Consider the following 19,246-nt stretch of genomic DNA (forward strand, 5'->3'; position numbering starts at 1 on the left):
GGGTGTTGTAGGCAAACTGGTGCACCAGCAAACACTGCATTAATGAGTGTGCTTTCTTTAGCCAATCCTGGTCATGGGTTCGTCATTTATTGGTAAAAATAAATGGCATATGAAGATGCAGATTGTTGGGTGCCCTGAAGACAGCAGAATGCACAATCAGAAGAAGGAATAACAGGCAATGTAGTGATGCTCTTCATGTGGATATTACTATGACCCAAGCACACCAAATACTGTGAAAAGCATCCCCTGGTGGCAGTGACAGTTGGAGCAGAATAATGAACTCTACCACACTGCGATGGCTGTTCAGAAATTGTTTAAGGAAGTTTAATCCAGCTGAGGGTATGTGGGATCCTCCCATCCCGTGAGATCCCACCTCACAAGTTAAAGGATCTGCTGTTAGAGTCCAGGTGGTTGATAAAACGGGACACCTTCAGAGGACTCACATTCCTGTGGACAATATTAGGCAGATGGATTATTGTTGTGGCTGACACTTGATACTGCAAATGACGACTTCTATGTGTATCATATTACCCATGAAAATCGCACATTTGGGAGCAACCATTATAAAAGCGTCAGTATTCTGAGTGTGTTTAGATAAATCTGATAATCCGTTGTTCAGATTAAGAGGAAAAATTTACCCAAACATCAAACAGCTTCATAAAATGTTAAGTTGACATCTTCTTTACTCGCTTATTCTCTGACTGGAGTCATCAGCGATCACCCACTCATAGCACGCCCACGCAGTTTAGTTTTAATGGGGTCCACTGGAGCAGCTGAGGTTAAGCCCCTTGCTCAAGGACACTTTGGTGATAATTAAAATGTTCCCTTGCACATCTCTCATTCACAACAAATGAATGTCTTCTTCTTTCTAAGTGCTGATCTCTACTGCTGTAGCTGTAGTACTGCAAATTTTTTGTAAGGACTCTTTGTTTATTTAGAGTCTCTTATTAGTTGTGTTTACTCTGGGTGAAGGCTAAAACAGGGCATGCCTGGATGAACTCACTCTTAACACAGGCTTAAGCTCCAGTGAAAGCATTTCCGCAACGTGGACAGACTGTCAGAACGTGAGCCAGTCAGTGTTTAGAGCTTCATACAACTTGTTTACCTTTTGCACAGTAAACAACAACCTGAAGACCATACTTGTAACCACACTGAATGTACATAATACCCAACAGCTGTTGGGTATTATGTAGAAAGGCCTCAAAAGGTTTCAGGTTTTTTTTTAATTACACAGTATTTTTGAACTATAATCAACATTTTTATTAAATATCAAGCAGCAATTGAATTTGTTTATGTTCTCTAAGTGATTTCCATATTAAGATCTACATTTTCTTTAATGTCGTTTTCTGCCAAACACATTATATTAAGCCATGTGTTTTACACACCAGGGGCGTTTTACTCCAGATTAACTGCTTAGAGGATTCAATGTGCAATTTAATAGATTTTCTAATAAGATTTTATATTTAAGGATTATTTTCAGAAACATTTTCATTTTTAAAAATAATACATAAATTATTTTATATAAAAAAAAACCCCAAACATTTCTCTTAGGCTTGCATGCCTACCTGTTAGAGTTTGAATGCTATATGTATATGTTTATATCACATGTCAACACTGTCATTCGTGCAGGTTGTTAAGCTGCATGTCCCGTGGATCTGTTCCTCTAAACCCATATGATGGGGCGATATTAAACTAAAATATTATATGACTGAAAACTGTATGTTTACAAACTGTCACCAAGACAGCAACATAGGAAATGTGATTCCACAGTGAAGGTGTGTCCCCGTCTCGTTTTAAACAGAATTATCTTGGATTGTCAAAAACATGAAGCACAGAACAAATGTGTGAGAACACTTATGTGTGTCGAAAACATTATCAAGACATTAATAAGGATTCCCCAGACAAATTGTAGTGAACGGCAATCAAATAAATAAAGCATACTGAGCTGGCATGACGAATGATAATGGGGTCAAGTGCTGCAGAGCTCTGTACCATACAGCTCACACCTGTGGACCTTAAACATGGCTGCGCTACAGTGACCACACCACTGTGACACAAAACAGAGCGCCTCCACTCCTTGTAATTTGAAAGTTATTTTACAAACCATAATCGTAAATTTCTCTTTGTGAGCCCTTTCTTTAGTATCAGTTTATGATCCGTCAGTTGGCCCCGGGCTGGACGGAGAAGGGGGCGAGCTGAATTTGCTCTGTGGGCCTAAATGGCAGCTCAATGTGTCACGGGAAAGAAAACATGCCCCCTGTGGCTGGCCTGTTTAGGGTATACTTTCAAAGGTTATCATCTCGCTTTAATGCCAACATCACAGGCTCGCCTGGCCCCAAGCTAGTCACAAACAGGAAGTCTGTTAATCCCGGTCTTCCCTAATGACGCAGAAGAATTCTCAATATTCCCATTGTCTTCCTGGTGAACTTCCTCCAAGTCTTCAGATATTCTTTTAGTGTTTACAGGAAGGTTAAGCTCGGGTTATTATGATCTCCTAAATCTATACTAATTGCTGTGGGTCAGGGTTTCAAACACAAAGCTGAATTTTGTTCCCTTCCCCAACTTTAGATACCTTGTTACTAAATACGGGGAGCACTGTGTTCAAAAAAGGGCGTTTTTCAGCCATTGTGTCTTGTGCTGCTCATACTGTGACATCAATCTCCAATTGATGGAAAGTTGCCTTTTTATTATTATTATCCAGCGGGTAGGTGTAGTTTGGACAGCCATTTACTTCAATGGGTCAGGCAGAGTACTGACGTAAAATTAACTGTATGACAACTTGAGTCTGTGCAGACAAAGAGTTGTGCCACTGCCTGGCGTGCCCTGAATGCTGATGCACAGATAAAAGCTGAGTTTGTCATGGGTATAGTCCAGTCCAGCTCAGCTCCTATCAGCATTATTCCAAAGCACTCAGGCATGACATCTGCCAAGAGGCCTGCTGCAGGGTTTGGCCTCATCACCAGGAACACGTCCAAGTCAAATATTGTTGCCCTCACACATTGTGGGGCAGCACCCTGTCACAGCTCCTCTTTAACCAGGAGGTGATGTTTATGACAGCCCTTGGAAAATTAATGACCCTGTTTCCATAAAGAGGAAGAAAAAAAATGTGTGAGGTATTATATACCACACACTCTCATACACTTACAGAAGGGAAGGTGGGGGTCAGGGTTTCGGGGTTGTTCTTTTTTTAATTTTATTTTCTACATCGCAACCTGACCGTTGTGTTATCAGCGGCAGAGACATGCCCGGGACTGCGCTCCAAAAAACTGGGATCAAAGTAGATGACATAAGCCAGCACAACCTTTGGAGGAAGAAGATAAATGTAAGGAGCAAGGTCTTTATCAAAGGCTTGCCTGTTTTAAGACTGATTAAAGCAAGGAGCGCTCCCCCTCCTTCCTCCATCCCAGTGGAAATAGGTGTTCAAACATGATTCTGTTTTAGTTGGCCTGCAGCTCTGCTGAGAAGCTCCCCCTTTGGGCTTGCCATGAGGCTCCTGCAATCGCCGGCTGTCACACTGCAACGCAGGGAATTCACAGTGTTTTTACTGTGTTTTTTAAAGCATGAAATGCACTTCAGTTCAGCCCTGCAAGAGGAAAAGAATAATAGAGACTGTGATTTCATTTGATCTCTGCTTTGCTTTGAAATAACTAAAGAGGGGGCTTGTGGTTTAAGACAACACTAACATTGTCCAAAGCAATAAGAACAACGCTGCATGTCTGGTAGTGCAAACATGTTTATCTTTTTTCACCCTTTTCTTGGCCTCTGCTGCCTGATATCTGACTATTTTCTGCTAAGACAAGATGAGCTGATTTTCTTTTGTTTTTGTGTTATAGGGAATAAGATAAATGAGGGAGATATCGATATTACAGCCAGTCCACCAATGGCATATCAGCTCAGTCAGATGGTGCCTGGAAATACATTGCACACAGCAAGAGGGCAGGAAAGGAAGTAAATACCAGCTCTTAGCTAAATACTGGGGGAAATCTGGCTGTGGTCTGGAAGTTTATCTACTGTACCAGCCACTTTGGTAGGTAACTAAAGAAAATAGTTAAAGCAGCAGGTGAGTTCTTGCCAGCCACTGAGGAAACTGTGGTTAAGTGTTAATTTGTGTGTGCATGTGTGATGTTAAGGGGAAAAAAATGCTGTGGTAGGCTCTTGTAATAAACTTTGTTATTTAGCAACTTGCTAGACTTGTTTCCATGTTGGAATCAAATGAAGGGAAAATAGCAGAGTGATATGTTCTTGGGCTTTTCTGATGATAGGTGTGAGCTTTTTTAGTCCGTTTCATGCTAATGGCCAAATTCTTGTATTTATTTCAACCAAAAACTGTGTTACTGCAACCAGAAAATGCAGAACTGGATTCTTAAACATACTTTCTAAGACTTTTCTGGCAGCTCATTAAAGCTTCTGCTCCCACATTAAGGACACAGGTTTGGAAAATCCATCCATCCATTTCCCTGCCACTTACTTAGGTTCAGGTTGTATATTGAATTTTAGATTAAATAAGCATTCCCGATTCCAACAATTACTGGAGAAGAAAATGTAGTGCTACCACCAGCACATTTAAAAACAACTAAACAAAGTGTAGAGGCATACCACATAATCAAATCATATTACAGTGATATATATGTCACTGAATACAGACATATGTCTCTCAACCTGCACGGCACTATAAATAAGCTTGACGCCACAATTGCAAAACTGCACCTCTGTTCTGCAGATTGTCTGCTGAAGATGCACAAATTCAAAATAATATTGATGATAATAAACTTCATTTAAAACGTACCTTCAAATAGCAAAGTGTATCACTTCAAACACTGAAACAAACCACACTAAAATATTTAAGACAAGCTAAATGTCTTGATGCGTGCTTAATCATCCATGTAAGGAAATCCCAAAAAGTTTCTGTTCATCTGGACGTAACGTTTTCAGTGGGATGAAACGTTTTGTCACTCATCCAAGTGACATCTTCAGTCTCTCCCACTGAAAACGCTACGTTTAGACCAGGGGTGTTGAACTCCAGGCCTCAAGGGCCGGTGTCCTGCAGGTTTTAGATGTGTCCTTGATCCTCCTCAATATGTCTTGAAGTTCTCCAGAGGTCTGTAAATGAACTAATCATTTGATTCAGGTGTGTTGACCCAGGGTGATATCTAAAACCTGAAGGACACCAGCCTTTGATGAACAGAATCAACTTTTTGGAAAGATAAGCTAAAGGTGTAATAACATTAAGGAAAATCTAAAAAATAGATCATTAACAGTGTTAACATTAACACATTCACACAGTGTGTGAATGTGTGTGTGAATGGGTGGATGACTGGATATGTAAAGCGCTTTGGGGTCCTTAGGGACTAGTAAAAAGTGCTATATAAATACAGGCCATTTACCATTTACCATTTAGATCAATTGAAATTGGTTGGAAGAGAAGGTAACTGCGTGGTTTGATCTTAAGTTGAATTTGCTGGAACAGTGATTCCTGGGAAGATTGGCAACTCTCTTGAACTTTTTTTCACTTGTGAATAGTCTTTTTCGCTCTAGAATGATGGACTTCATATTCCTTGGAAATGGCCTTACAAGCCCTACCAGATGGATGGGCACAACAGCTGCTTCTCTAAGGTAACTGCTGCATTCTGACGCACACCTGAACGCTTCACTCCAGAAAACTCTGCACGTGAACCTGCCTGCTGCCTACCATCTTATTTCCAATGGAAGCAGAGTGTACTTAGTTTTTCACAGGGCTGCAGAAACTCCAGTAAAATCTTTTTTTTCTTCATGTCACTACTCTGCGACACACCAAGTTCTAAAAAGGAAAAGAAAATGCTTTAATTTGAGACTATTACATTAAGAGTAGCCACTCCAAAGCATTCAAAATAAATGACAAACAAGTCTTCGGAGCTCGTTATCTTGAATCAGATAAATGGGTTACATATCGCTTTTCGGACAAATAAGGGTGTATACTTATTTCACTCTTGTTTACCTTCCAACAAGACTCATTAATGCAAATACATCTATCAGTCTTAGCACCTATTTTTAAATACAGCAGCTTAAAGTGTCAGATAATTCTTAACCATGATATACATTTTATTTTTCATTTTATCCACTTGGTCTAAAGCCTTGTGTAATTAATGTGACTCACCATAACACTATGTTCTTTGCGTGAGTCTTTTCTGCCTAGTGTTAATGTTTCGAGTTGTTCATAAAATAATTTCTTAACCCGATGGCAAAGAAAAAGGTTAAGTAATATAGCTGAATGCACTTTGAATTAAAACAGATGTCGACAACAGATACCCCATGTTTAAAAGGAGGTGATTTAAATGTAATTAACTTAAACCTCCAGATTTTGTAAATATATTCTAACCATCTGCATTTCTCTCTGGCAAGAGCATCATACACATGTAATATGTATTACAATGACATGAAAATATGCTGAGAATTTGGCCTGTAAGACTTTTAGGAGCTCAAAAGTAAAAACATGAGCTCAATCCTTTGGTATTTCAGTGGGAATGTGTGCAGGAAACAGAGAGACACACTGATATTGACCCAATGAGAAACTGTCCATCGGGAAGATACGAATCAATAACACTCCTGGACTTGATTCTAGATGGCAGGGAGCGATGAGACAGTTACTGAACCAAAGACTAAGGGAGAAGGTACAGGGGCTGAAGTGTGCACTGGACACCTCTGGAAGACATGTGCACTATGCTAGGAGAGCAGGAGAGATGCCATCTAATATTTACTCAGGTGGAATAATACAAAGCCAAAGCTGTACAGTGTGTAGTCATAAAACAAAGAAGATTCTGAAAAATGTGCTCCATATATTGCAAAGAGGAGATAAGCTTTAGCTTAAGTCCCAGATTGTGTATCAATGTTTGGGCCATAAATGGATTCCTTTAACACTTTCTGGGCTACCTTATTAGTCAAAAAGATTAGCTAGGGAATACTGGAAGTCCCTAAAGGATCAAATGTAAAACTGTTCGTACACCAAGTCTGATTTTCTTTTTTTAAACATCTAAGTGTAAAATTATAATATACCAGCATTTCTAGACATACTGCCCACTGAAACAGTAAGTCACGTTTAACCACGCATTCATACAGTGCTTTATTCTATATAGTTATCTCCCTCACATTCAAAACCACCAGTTAATGAACCATATCTAGACACAAGAACTATGCATGAAACATAGTCGTAGACTTTGTCTGAAAAGCAAAGCCGTTGGTATAAATGCATTGAACACCGTTTAGTGCCACCACTACACGTTTTCCTTATGAGTTTTTCCTATTTTCCTATCATTTTCATATTCAAGTCTTTTAGAATGTGTCATGTTTATTTTACAAAATATGGTCCCTAGAAGTGTCTATAAAGGCTATAAAGCAAGATATACTTTAAGACTACCCAATAAACTACAAAAAAAAATTAAAATCGTTTTTGTTTTTTTAACATATATTTCTAGTTAGAGAAATTTAAGAGGCTTATCCCTCAAAACTGTAAATACAAAAAAATTGCACAAAATAGTTTCCCACCACAAGAAATTTATTTTAAGTGTCTTCATAGTTTTATTTTTGAAATACACCAATTTTTATATACTTCAGGAAAAACAAAAAATAATATTATAATGCAAATTTGCAAAAAAAAAAACAGCATATGCATCAAAATAAACTATTTCCAGCAGTGCAATATGAGTCCTAAGCATCCCAGAAACGACACAGAAAGTCAAAAAGTCAAACATAACTTTTAAAAACACCAGTATAGGCTCATAAGGCCCTGATGGTAAAAAACAAAAAAACAAAAAAAAAACTACATTTCCGCATAATGACGTCACTCCTGGTTTTGGGCAGGTAATGGCGGACATGCGATAGTTCGCGCTGATGGACGTAGGAAGTGTTACAAACAGCTGATCGGATCGGCAAAGCATGTTTCTGGAATATTATGTGTTTTTTAGTGCTTTTTATGCAGTTTTTGCAAAGCTATATGTGGAAGGAAACCGTGACCTAGGACAAGCTGATGGCATAAGATGTAAGTACAACTCCTCCGGTTTCATATGCAAAAAAAATTATTGCGCTAGCTTACGTGGTTGCAGTCCTACCGGGATTAAAAATAGTTATGCAAAACGGAGCGGCCGGCTTTAAAGGGTTAAACATTCCTCAGTTTTCCAATCAGATCCATCACTCCCTCTTCAAAACATCAAGAAAGAGAGAAACTGTCCATCGGCAGCAGCTGATCTCTCAAGATACGAATCCAAAAGACTCCAGGACTTGCTCCTAGATGGCAGGGAGCAACGAGCTACTGGACCCAAGAGTAAGCCAGAAGGTACAGGGGCTGAAGCATGCACTGCACACCTCTGGAAGACATGTGCACATAACTGATGTTATGTCAGTTATGTTTTCCTAAAATGATACAAAGTAATCGTACTATCAAGGATTTTTTTCAAAGCTTGCTCGTGTTGGAATAGTAGGTGGAGCTTACAACTGTCACACAACTTTACCGTGAGGACTCCAACATTTTATCATCTACTGACCAAAATCCAGCTTATTTCCAAACGGTCATTTGAGATGGTTTGGAGTGCAAATCATTTTCTGCCTGGCTCTCATCATTTCCTCATGGTTGCTAAAGCCTGTTTTAACTGACTGACATTTAATTTTGAATGAACAAAAGTGACATTCTGTGGTTCCAGTCCATCACACTTGTATCCTATGGATTTCAATAATCATACTTTTAGAATTACATCAAACTTTCTCTGAACCAAAGCAGGTGAAATGATGAGTAGACTGGCTAATGTCACCAGACACCACTGTAATTTTGCCTCTTGTGTTTTAGAACAGGTGAGTCGTTTTTTTTAGATCGAGAGTTGTAAATTTTCATCTTTTCACGACTGAAAAACATTATCCACATTGCTCCTTGATCACTGATGCTTTCCATTTTTCTTGAAAGTGTCTTTCTGGATTATTGGAATAGTTCAGATTCAGACATGTTGACACAGTAGTAAAAAAATTACTTAAAGATTGGTGCCAGAAGTTGAGTTCAGACTGTGAGTCACCTTTGGCTTAGATCCCGAACAGGAGGCCAGGAAGAAGATGGGTGCAGATGCAAGCTGTAATAGTCTAATCACTGTTTTGTTGGAAAATCCAAAGGGATGATGTAAGAGATGGAATGGAGAGGAAAATGTAAACAGGGGCTAAATATACAGCTGCATTGTCATCGCAATTAAACTAAATATTTTGTTATTTCAGAATGAACGTGACTGAGAGTATAGATTTAAGGCAAGATGTTTTCTGCTGCACTTAAACGCGTCTTGCTGATTTAAAGGTATTTTAGTGACTATATTTCAGAGCATAACAGGTTTATTATAGGCCCTGCATCACAAAGTGTTGATTTTAAGCCCAAGGAGTCTTAAGAAAACCTGCCTGCGCTGCAGCAGGTGCACATTCCTCCGGGGACAAGCCAGGAACCTTGAGGTAGTATTTAACGCAGATGTTTGACCCTACTTAAGATGTTAGCCCTCTATCTTCATAATACATGGTTGGGAGTTCGAGTAAAAACATACCAAGGTTCATGAAAATGATAACGAGACAGTAAATAATGATAGATCACAATTACTTCAAGCTTGTGCAAGAGAAACTTGTGATGCCACAAGAACTATTATCCATCGATCCATACATCCATCTTCTGCTGCTTATCTGGGCCCGGGTCACGGGGGCACGAGCCTAAGCAGAGAAGCCATGACCTCCCTCTCTCCCTAGCCACCTCCTCCAGCTTGTCCAGGGGAATGTCAAGGTGTTCACAGGCCAGCCGAGAGATACAATCTCTCCAGTATGTCCTGGTTCTGCCCTGGGGCTCCTGCCAGTGGGACATGCCCACAACAGCTCATGGAGCGGTCCTATTTTAATAAATGTCTCATGTAAACTCAACTCAACTTCAGGTTGCTCATAAAGTCCCCCTCAATGATCACCAATACCATTGGTTAGGATCTGATTAGAGAGAGAGAAACAATAATGTGATTCTAAGCCACTTCACCACACCTACATTAGGAAGCATCCAGGGGGCATCCTGCCTGAGTCACCTCAGCTATCTCCTCTTGATATGAAGAGGTTGTGGCTCTACTCTGAGCTCCTCTCAAATGACTGAACTCATCTTACCTCTAAGTATGAGCCCAGACACTCTATGGAGGAAGCTCATGTCTGCTGCTTGAATCTGACGCTTTTTCACTTTCTGTGAACTTGTATCCAATGTTTTAAAAAAGGCAAAGAATACATTTTGCTTATATTACCAGCAGCAATTGTTAAACGGTTAACCGAGCCAAATGTCTTCCTCCAATTACACACCAAAAACCACATAAAAATAATGGATAGTAAGTACTGATTGATGGTTTTGGTGGAAACATTTGCCGTCATAACTTAAACTTCAGACTTTGTGAAATATACAAAATAGAGGAAGCTGGTGTATTTACAGTTGGTGTCCTGATTTAAGAGATATTTATACAAGATAAAACACAAGACCTAAAGAAAACCAAGCAATCCTTTCAATTATCAGCCTTCGAATAAATCTTTAACTGTGTCCAAATATGTGTGCCGTTGAAGACAAAGTGATATCATATTTTCTTCAGGCACCCAGATGGTGTGTACTTAATGCAAGACTTCCTCGGATACCAAGTAGACAGCTTAAGATGACTCTCAATCTTCCCAGTGGCAAATGTTTTTTTAATGATGATGGTCCACAGCCCACATGTGATCCCAGTGTATCTGAAAAGAATATCAACTTTAACGCACGCAAAAAAGGGAAAAAATTCAGAGAGATTAGATTAAGTGTATCCGTTTTCATTTGCTCTGAAATTGGTCCAGGGGCCCCAATTTTGGGGTGATGTTGTCTCTGGACAATAGCAGCTGTTCACAGAATGCAGGGGGAACAGGAGAAATCATTACAGTGGGGCGCATCCAGGCTTTCAGTGGCAAAACAGAGGCGAGCCAATATAAGTGCCACTTGCATTCTTGTACAGATCTGATGTGCGATGTGATGTTTGATTTAATGGGTAAACAAGCCTTTCATCCACCCTGAAACAGCTTCCAAATGGCCCATGGCATGTTCTCGTTGGATTTGGCTTTTGCAAGTTCAACCAACTAATTGTGCTTTCATTCAAGGAACTATTTCCTGTCAAAAGCTTTCCTCTCTTAGAGAAGAGCCTGTCCAAATAATTAAAATATGCATGATTCAGATCAATCTATTATTAGCATTGTTTGATTGCCATTTATCAAATGCTCTAAAAGATTATTGCATAAAACATGAGGCCAGTTTGATCTTTAGTTTCCAAATTCCTTTCCCCAGTGGCAGATACAATGCATTGAGAGACAGGGCACAGCTGCCATGTTGGCTGCACAGACTAACATAACACATAATGCTCTGGCTATCCATTTTCTTTTTATAGACTAAGACACTAGCCATGAAATCCATGTCTTGTAATCAGCCAAGAGTAATATTTCACAGTTAAATGTTATGCTTTTCCTCAAGACCTGCAACTGTGAGAAAGTGTAGCCCCAGCAAAACTGGAGAGAAGAAAAAAGGAGAAGGTGCGTGAAGTAAGAGCTAATGAATAAATAACTTTTCTGCGTGATTTGGGGTATATCATATAGAGATTTCTATGTGTCTCTCAGGTAAAATCAAGCCGTGGAACTAAAAAGAAAATAGATCCTGATTAGGTGATTCTCAAATATCACAATGGTTGCTTTTCCAGACAAAATGTCCTCTTTGTCCACTTGATAGATGGTTGCAAACTGCTGAGGCCTTATCCCCACCTCTCCACAACTCTGTGACCATTCAAGTCAAGGTCATATGATAGCCCTGCAGGACTCTTTCCTTTCTAAAGGCTGTCCACCTTGGTCCTGCTGCTTTGAAATCAAACTTGCCATTGTTATTTTTACTGCCCATGACAAGGACAAAGGGACTGGGCAGCAGGGACACACACACGGCTTGAAATGCAATAGGGCTGGGAATTCCTCTTTAATTTCAATGCTATACTTGATCTCTGGGCTGCATGACTGACCACCTTATTATCTATAGCGACAGGAGCTTATCAATACAGAACTCGCTGGGCCCACAGACCAAAGACAAACACTTCCTTTATGCAGGATGTACCCTCGGGGCATGAGACACGCCGCGCAGGCCAACCAGCTGAATTCCACAACTGAAAGGGTGGGAGACTGAAAATAATTTCTAAACAGCCAAATTAGTTTAACAAAAAAGTAAAATAAATCGGATAACATTAAACAAAAAAACAAAAAAAAACCCAGAACATGAGCTGGGGTTTTCTTTCTTGAGAGCTGACTTTTCATGGATAATTGATTTTCAATCAATTGTCCATTATTCAACAGCAGAATAACTGTATGTATTGGCAGAATATGATTTTAAGACATATATGTATGGTTAAACCTCTGCAAACACACCAGACTAAAGGAGGCCAAACATGTGAGAGGTTTGAAAAGACGAGTACACAGAGTACACTGGAAAAAAATACCCATGTCTTTGTGACCTTCTTGCAATTTTCTTTTAAAATAGAGAATAATAATAAAACAAAACAAAAAACAAAGATATTAGTGCCAATTCTTAAACCACTCAGTCATCCAGTAAAAGCTGGTTTGTCGTTACGCAGTTTGAGGCAACATTAGCAAATATTAGAATTGGAAACTGGATCTAATTTGAGGGATGATCATAGGTGACAAGCAGGCAGTGTTTAGTATGCAAATTCAGCTCCTAACAGTTTTCTCACTTTTTTGCAAGTCCTTACACAAGACACTGACTTCTGTGACAGCCTTGCTGCTTGGAAATGATCTGAGAGCAAACATACCTTACACTCTGATTGTGAGGCATTTTGCCCAATGCATTCTTGAAAGAAGCTGCCTGCTGTTACGGAGTGACTGATGGCTTTACTAAAAGTATAAGAAATACATGTAATTGCTTCTTAAAGGCAGTGGGTGTTTACTTTCAGGGTATATTATGTTCTGCAGTCACTTGAAGACATTTTTGTAACTGAATAAGTGATTCATCACCATTTGATGACAGTATATTATGTTACTCAGTAGCAAACTACATGTTGAGCATGTCATATCTTTGTAATGTCCAGCACTATTCTATATCAACCTGTCAGTTCTGTTTTAATATTTGTGGCCTGTTTGACAGAGTGCCTTTTAAAGGATGATAAAGTAAAATTACTCCTGTTTTGGTATTTTTCTCCGTGATAAACACTGCTCACCTGCTTCACCATTACTGTTTTAGACATGCTAGGCACAGGTTTAGCCATCAAATGTAACAGCTAAACAAGTTTTAATCAAATCTGCTGTGTGAAGAATTAATTTAATAAACTGCTACATGGTTTAAGGCAAATTTTAATCGCATGATTTATGTTCACTGGCAGTATTTTGTGTACCGCGTCTTATTTTCTTGTACAAATTCAAAAGCCCCCAAAAGAAGTGGGGGCAAACTTTTGTGTGCTGTATCACGATACACAGAAGTTCCATCATACTGCAGGAACTACTTTAATTTGCACACAGTGCATCTGCAAGCCACCTTGCAACTTATTCAATTCATAAACTATTGGCTATATAAAATAATCTACTTTTGAATATAGTGGTCCTAAATAACAAAGAAGAGAGATTTTAAGTTTAATTAATACTAAACATTTCAAAACATTCTGGATACAGCCAGGACTGGATTCACCCAGCAAACAAAGGTGGTCGACAGTCAAACTGACTTTTCTTTCTTTTGGAATAGAGTGAAACATGAAAACTGAACAGAAGTCAAAGTTAAATGAATTAACAGGAATAACTGGCACGACAACAGGAGGTAGGATGGGGTGGGAATGTGTGGGTTGGCAGGTTTGACTTTAACAGCAGGGGAGTGTGGTGGTGAGGGCGTTAGGAGGATAATCAGGAGTAACTTCCCATTCAGAGCAGACAAACAAGGGGAAACATTCGTAAACTATTTTGTTTTTTAATGAATTCACAACCACAATTTAACTGAGGTCTGATTTTCCGGGACAAAAACCATAAAAAGCTTCATGTTGTGCTCGCGTTGCCACAGGTTAATGTTAATTAACGATAAATGTTGTTACTAAATGTTTTACAAAAACAATGTTACCACTTAACACTCTCCACTCAAATATTAAAATGTAATGTATTTGACCATAGCTTGACAATTTTTTCTTATTTAATCTTTATTAATCTATAACATAATCGTTGTCACAGCCTTGGCTAAATAACCCTGTGAAGTCTCAATAATTTCCCTGCTTCATATATAACAGAATTGTGCTCTTCCATAGGTAATGTTAGATTGGCTGTGAAATTGCAACATCAGAGCCTTTCAACAAACAGCTGAAGACAAACAGGGAGCAGGGTGGGTGGTGGCAGCACACCTTAAGTTTCAAATGTGAACCTCGCAACAATGGACACCCTCAGGCATCCTGTGCAGGTGTGACCTGGATTTGATAAAACCCTTAACTTCTTACCCAGTGCAAATAAAGTCAGAGCTGCCCAGGTGCAGCTTTTGTTTGTGTCTAACTTTTGGCAGTGCAGCAGCTTTCGCAACAGAGTCTGGGAACCAATAGCACAACAAAGGCAAGGCACTGAAAGCCTTATAGGTTCATTGGATCAGACGGCTAGCAAAGGGCTCCTTCTGCTGACTACAACCTGAACACTTATGAAGCAACTAAATTTAAAAAATACATTAAAGTCAACACTGTGAATACTAAATAGGTCACGCTCCTGGAGGGGTGCAGTGACACAGCACACAAAGGAAAGATGAGTTCTTTTCATCAACAGTCATGTCTGCTATCAATCTTTTTTAACACCATTGTTAGGGCAAGGACAGAGGAGACAGAATAACCCAACATGTGAATTAATTGACAGGTGTACTTTCAATCTTAAAAGTTGAAAGGCTGAGTGTGACAATAAAAGAAAGACAAAGGAGTGACCCCGTTGACAAATCAGACAAGAGATGACAATGAATGTGTCATGCATCTAAAGGAAAAGCTATAACTCGGCTTTCTTGTCCATTGTGTGGTTTTTCTCCTCACAGCCTTTCAGTGATGAAATCCTTTATGAGAAATTTGGTAGGTGACACTTGAGACACCAGATGGATTTACAAGAAAAACCATAAAAACTTCCACATTGCATCATACAGATAAGGTCATTTAATCATTTAATTTCAATTCAATTCAAATGTGATAGTTTTTAAGCAACAAACTTAACCCTGTGGATTTGACCAAGAAGAAAGGCTGGGAGTGTTTGAGTGTGTCTGTGTTTAATTGTGGGTCTTTTAAAGCATGCACCACACTTAAAATTAAATGCTTCAAATAATAATAATGTGCAAACACAAAGAAAAAAGAAAGGAAAAAGTAAAAACACATGTTGGACGAGAACTGCTTTGCATTAGAGCACAGTAAGAAAATGAAGACACGAGGACCTGGAATGCATTAGAGGGACTGATCTTCAGGTTTGAGGTGCGTAGCAGGTAGGAAGCTTAAATCTAGTCCTTCCAAAAGCTAACTTTAAACAGTGTGAGAGACATTTTATGATGCCGGGTGGTCTTACTATCGAACCTTATCGAAGACAAACAGGTGTAGTTTTACACTTTCACTGAAGGGACTTTAGGTGTAACTGAGAGAAGAGGAAAGAAATTTAAACTGAGCCCAAATTTTTCATGCAGCATGACTGTATTTGTGTCTTTTCGGGGGGTTTTGCACATGTTAGTATGGAAATACAGCATGTGTGGTATTTATGAATAACACTGGGATCAGTGCTCACTAACAGATTACAACGAATGTATTATAAACAATACATATGGTACAATACCAGTCTGAAGCTATGTATGGAACTGGCCTCAACATATGTTTTACTTTGTGTCGACACATGTGCAAATGTTGTCTCTGGAACACATCTGTGTAATGTAAATATACCAATGAGGTCAAGCTTCGTCAAACTGCATTAAGATTACCTGTTACATAAACAGTTTCAAAGAGGAGGAGTATTAAGCGCACCAATGTGGGTTCAATTTTAAGCAGAAAAGAGCTGAAAGGAAAATAAACATCTTCCCAATCCAATTTTTCAGCAAAGGGAACTCTTAAAAGGTGAAAAATAAGAAGAGGTGGGAAAATATTATGTCAGCAAAACAGAGGTAGGGATGTAAACTGTAACGTTTTGCTTGTTTTTATTATGACTCTGTTTTCTGCATGCAGGAAGAAATAATACATTTTCACTGGATGTTTCTGTGAAAGAAAAAAGTTGGCTTAAGTTATTAAGGGATAAAAGAAAGGGGAGTGGGGGCTTTTACATGGTAGGGTTTACTCTGTTAACAACCAGCAGGGAAGCTTTTGGTGTTACTACTCCTACTCCCCTCCATGCACTTCATGTGATCTCATAATTGCAAAGCCCACAGGGGCAGGTAAATGGAGGTCAAACAAAACTCCTTTTTGTTACTCCAGCATCTTGGAAGTGAATCATTTGAAGTCTATCAACACTAACACTCCCTGCAGAACAATGCAGTGTACGTGCCCTCAAATGGTCCACATTCCTTTCATCATATAAGTAAAGACTGAGAATTATGTTAAAAGTAACTGTTTGCAATGAAAATAGTCAGCTTCATGGTCACGAGCTGAAATTTTTCCCTAGTGCATCTAGGTTTAATTAAGCATACAGGTTTTGCCTGTGATCCAAAAACATCTCACTCAACAGCTACGTCTGAGACTGGACAGATGGGTAAGTAAAACCCAGAAATAAGCAAGTCCTGCCACTTAGAAACCATCTTGGTAACACAGTAACACTTCCAGATAGTTATTTGGGCAGTTATTTTGAAGGCTCAGTCAAAATAATGCATCCAAAGAACAGTTATGTATTAGGATATGAAAGAATATACTGAGAGGAGAAAAACAAATGCAAGAAACCAATGAAGTTCGGTATAAAAAATTAAAACTGGGTTTTTGAACACAGTTTAGTGAACTTTTTTTTTTTTTTTTTTTTAAACAGAAACACCAGAGACTATAGAAATAAAATATCATTGTCGTCTTCAGATTCTGGTTTAGACCCAGACTCTCTAAGCAGGACAATTGCAAAAATGTGATAATGGGATTTGAAATTTATAAACAAAAAACAATGCAGGTAGTTTCAATTCAATAACGGCATCGCAACCTACCAAGAGCAGCACAAATCAGTGGATCGAAAAGTAGGAAACCTTTTAAGGGAGGGAGCAAGTATTGTACTAATCAAAATAACTCTTTGTAAGCTCAGGGTTTACAGATATGTTTCAGTCTGTACACAGCACAGCAATTCAGACTGAATAGAGGCAGCTATAGAAGAATGCATTTTTGATATAAGGGGAAATTCACAAAATATTATTAACAGCCTTGACAGCACTGTTTAATCAGAAGACGGGCATTACTGAGGACCAGAAATATGTGGGGCTCAGCTCTAAACATTCACGCTGAATACAAAGTCACAGCGCTGAACCATCCATGGCTACATTAGGCCTAAATAGGAAGTGGTTTTTTCTGAATTCAGTACAATTTAAATACTTTCCTTCCCACATTTTGCACTGTGAAAGAGAAACATTTAGCAACTTAATCTCTTCAACCAGGATTCCCCAGAAAAGATGTGTGAAAAAGATGCAGACACCATGAGACAACCTTTCATATGAATTCCAAAAATCCAACTCAAACTACCCCTAACCCTATGTAAGTCACCCAAAGACCTGCTGGACTGACGTTAGAAGTACACGATCACAATAAAGTTAAGAAAGTGCTTCCCAACTTGAGAAATTTGACCTTCGGCACAAAACAAGAATGCAGTTTTATGACTCTTCAACAGAAGGCCTTCATTTCCATCGCATTTGACTAACAATACATCTGGGCCTTAAACTCGGTGTGATTAGTACACATAAAGTAACAATCTCGGGATAATCTTTACAGGTGAAAGGTTCTCCAAGGTCCACTTTAGTCCAAGACTAAATTTACTGGTTATCTGCAAAAGGACATTAAAACAGCAGGTCTGGGTAGGGCTTCGCTCACTTCACTAGCAAGACTAATCATTCCATTTTATTGTGCAATGTCAGATGAAATACTGAGCTGAGCGTGTTCCCCTAAAAGTTTATATAACTTCAAGTCGGCACCACAGCCCCACAGGTGAGGCCCCCTTAGAAACTATCTTAGTGGTTCAATCCAAAAAGCAAACTTGGGACCAGGTAGTTTGAGTTTTTGTAAACAAAGTTTTATGGATCAGAAACGGGTAGGCAGCCGGGTCTCATGGTATTTAGGAAGGAACTGGGGAGGGCATTTCCACTCAACTTGACACAGTATGGATTTTGTTCCCATCCTAATGGAATTGCAGAAATATTTGAGGGGAATCCCATTACGTAGCAATTGGAGTGCTGTAATAATGTACTCACAGTCATTTTCCCACTGCGGTTGGCCTCCTCTCGCTCTGCCAGGGCTTTCAGGAAGTTATCTTTGAGTTCTTTTCCTGCACTTGCCAGTGTCCTGGAAAAGACAACACTCAAACGGTTTGAAAATGTTTCTCTTAACCTGAAAAAAAGTCACATGAAGCCTTAAAGGTTCTTAATGGAAGCTTTTCACCTTCACCTTCGTGTTGCTACAGGGCAGTCTGACCCCCTTCTGCTCTAACATGAGCAAATAATCAAACATTATAAAGAAAAAGTGAATTAAAAATTGGCCATTGATTTGTTTTTTATCTCCTTTGACACTGTAGAAGAGAGATATTTCCGCTCTCTGTCTGCATGACTTTCCTTTCAATTTGCAAGTATAATCCCGCAGACTCAAGCCAGCATCTAGTATGTCATCCACAGCACTTCACCAAAGCTTATCTAGCTCTGAGAACGCTTCCACATATAAATTCTTAACGGAAGGTATCAAATTAAGTTGTTAATAAGTAGGGGTTTTTATTCTAAAATACATCTTAAATGTACAAAAATCAGCAGAAGGTTCCAGCAAGATGCTATTAATCATATCTGAGTTCAATGACTTTTTACTTTTTACACTTAGGCCAGCCTGTTTCCATGGAGACTTGTTTCTGGCGCACACAAACGTATCCACACCTGAAAAAACACTGGCACTAATATTTGAACAGTTAACACTGCAGTATGAGCAGCAGAACTTTGGCACGCATCCAGAAGCGACTGTGCAAAACATTCATCAGACCCACACCAAGTTAACATCTTAAAGGCAGTAAACAGGCCATTGGTGACTTCTCAGTTGTGGTA

General features: G+C 39.1%; 1 protein-coding gene across 1 annotated transcript in view; it reads right to left on the reverse strand.

Annotated features, from left to right (window-relative positions):
• cfap299 (cilia and flagella associated protein 299) overlaps positions 1 to 19,246 on the reverse strand; it is an 80,047-nt gene that overhangs the window by 41,149 nt on the left and 19,652 nt on the right. The window contains exon 3 of the mRNA XM_013910222.1: positions 18,416 to 18,506. Within this exon, the coding sequence (XP_013765676.1) occupies positions 18,416 to 18,506 (91 nt within the window). The remainder of the gene's footprint in view (positions 1 to 18,415; positions 18,507 to 19,246) is intronic.

This window comes from Pundamilia nyererei, unplaced genomic scaffold (genome assembly GCF_000239375.1).
Source record: "Pundamilia nyererei isolate P.nyererei 1_Seehausen unplaced genomic scaffold, PunNye1.0 scaffold00038, whole genome shotgun sequence".
NCBI classification, from domain to species: domain Eukaryota; kingdom Metazoa; phylum Chordata; class Actinopteri; order Cichliformes; family Cichlidae; genus Pundamilia; species Pundamilia nyererei.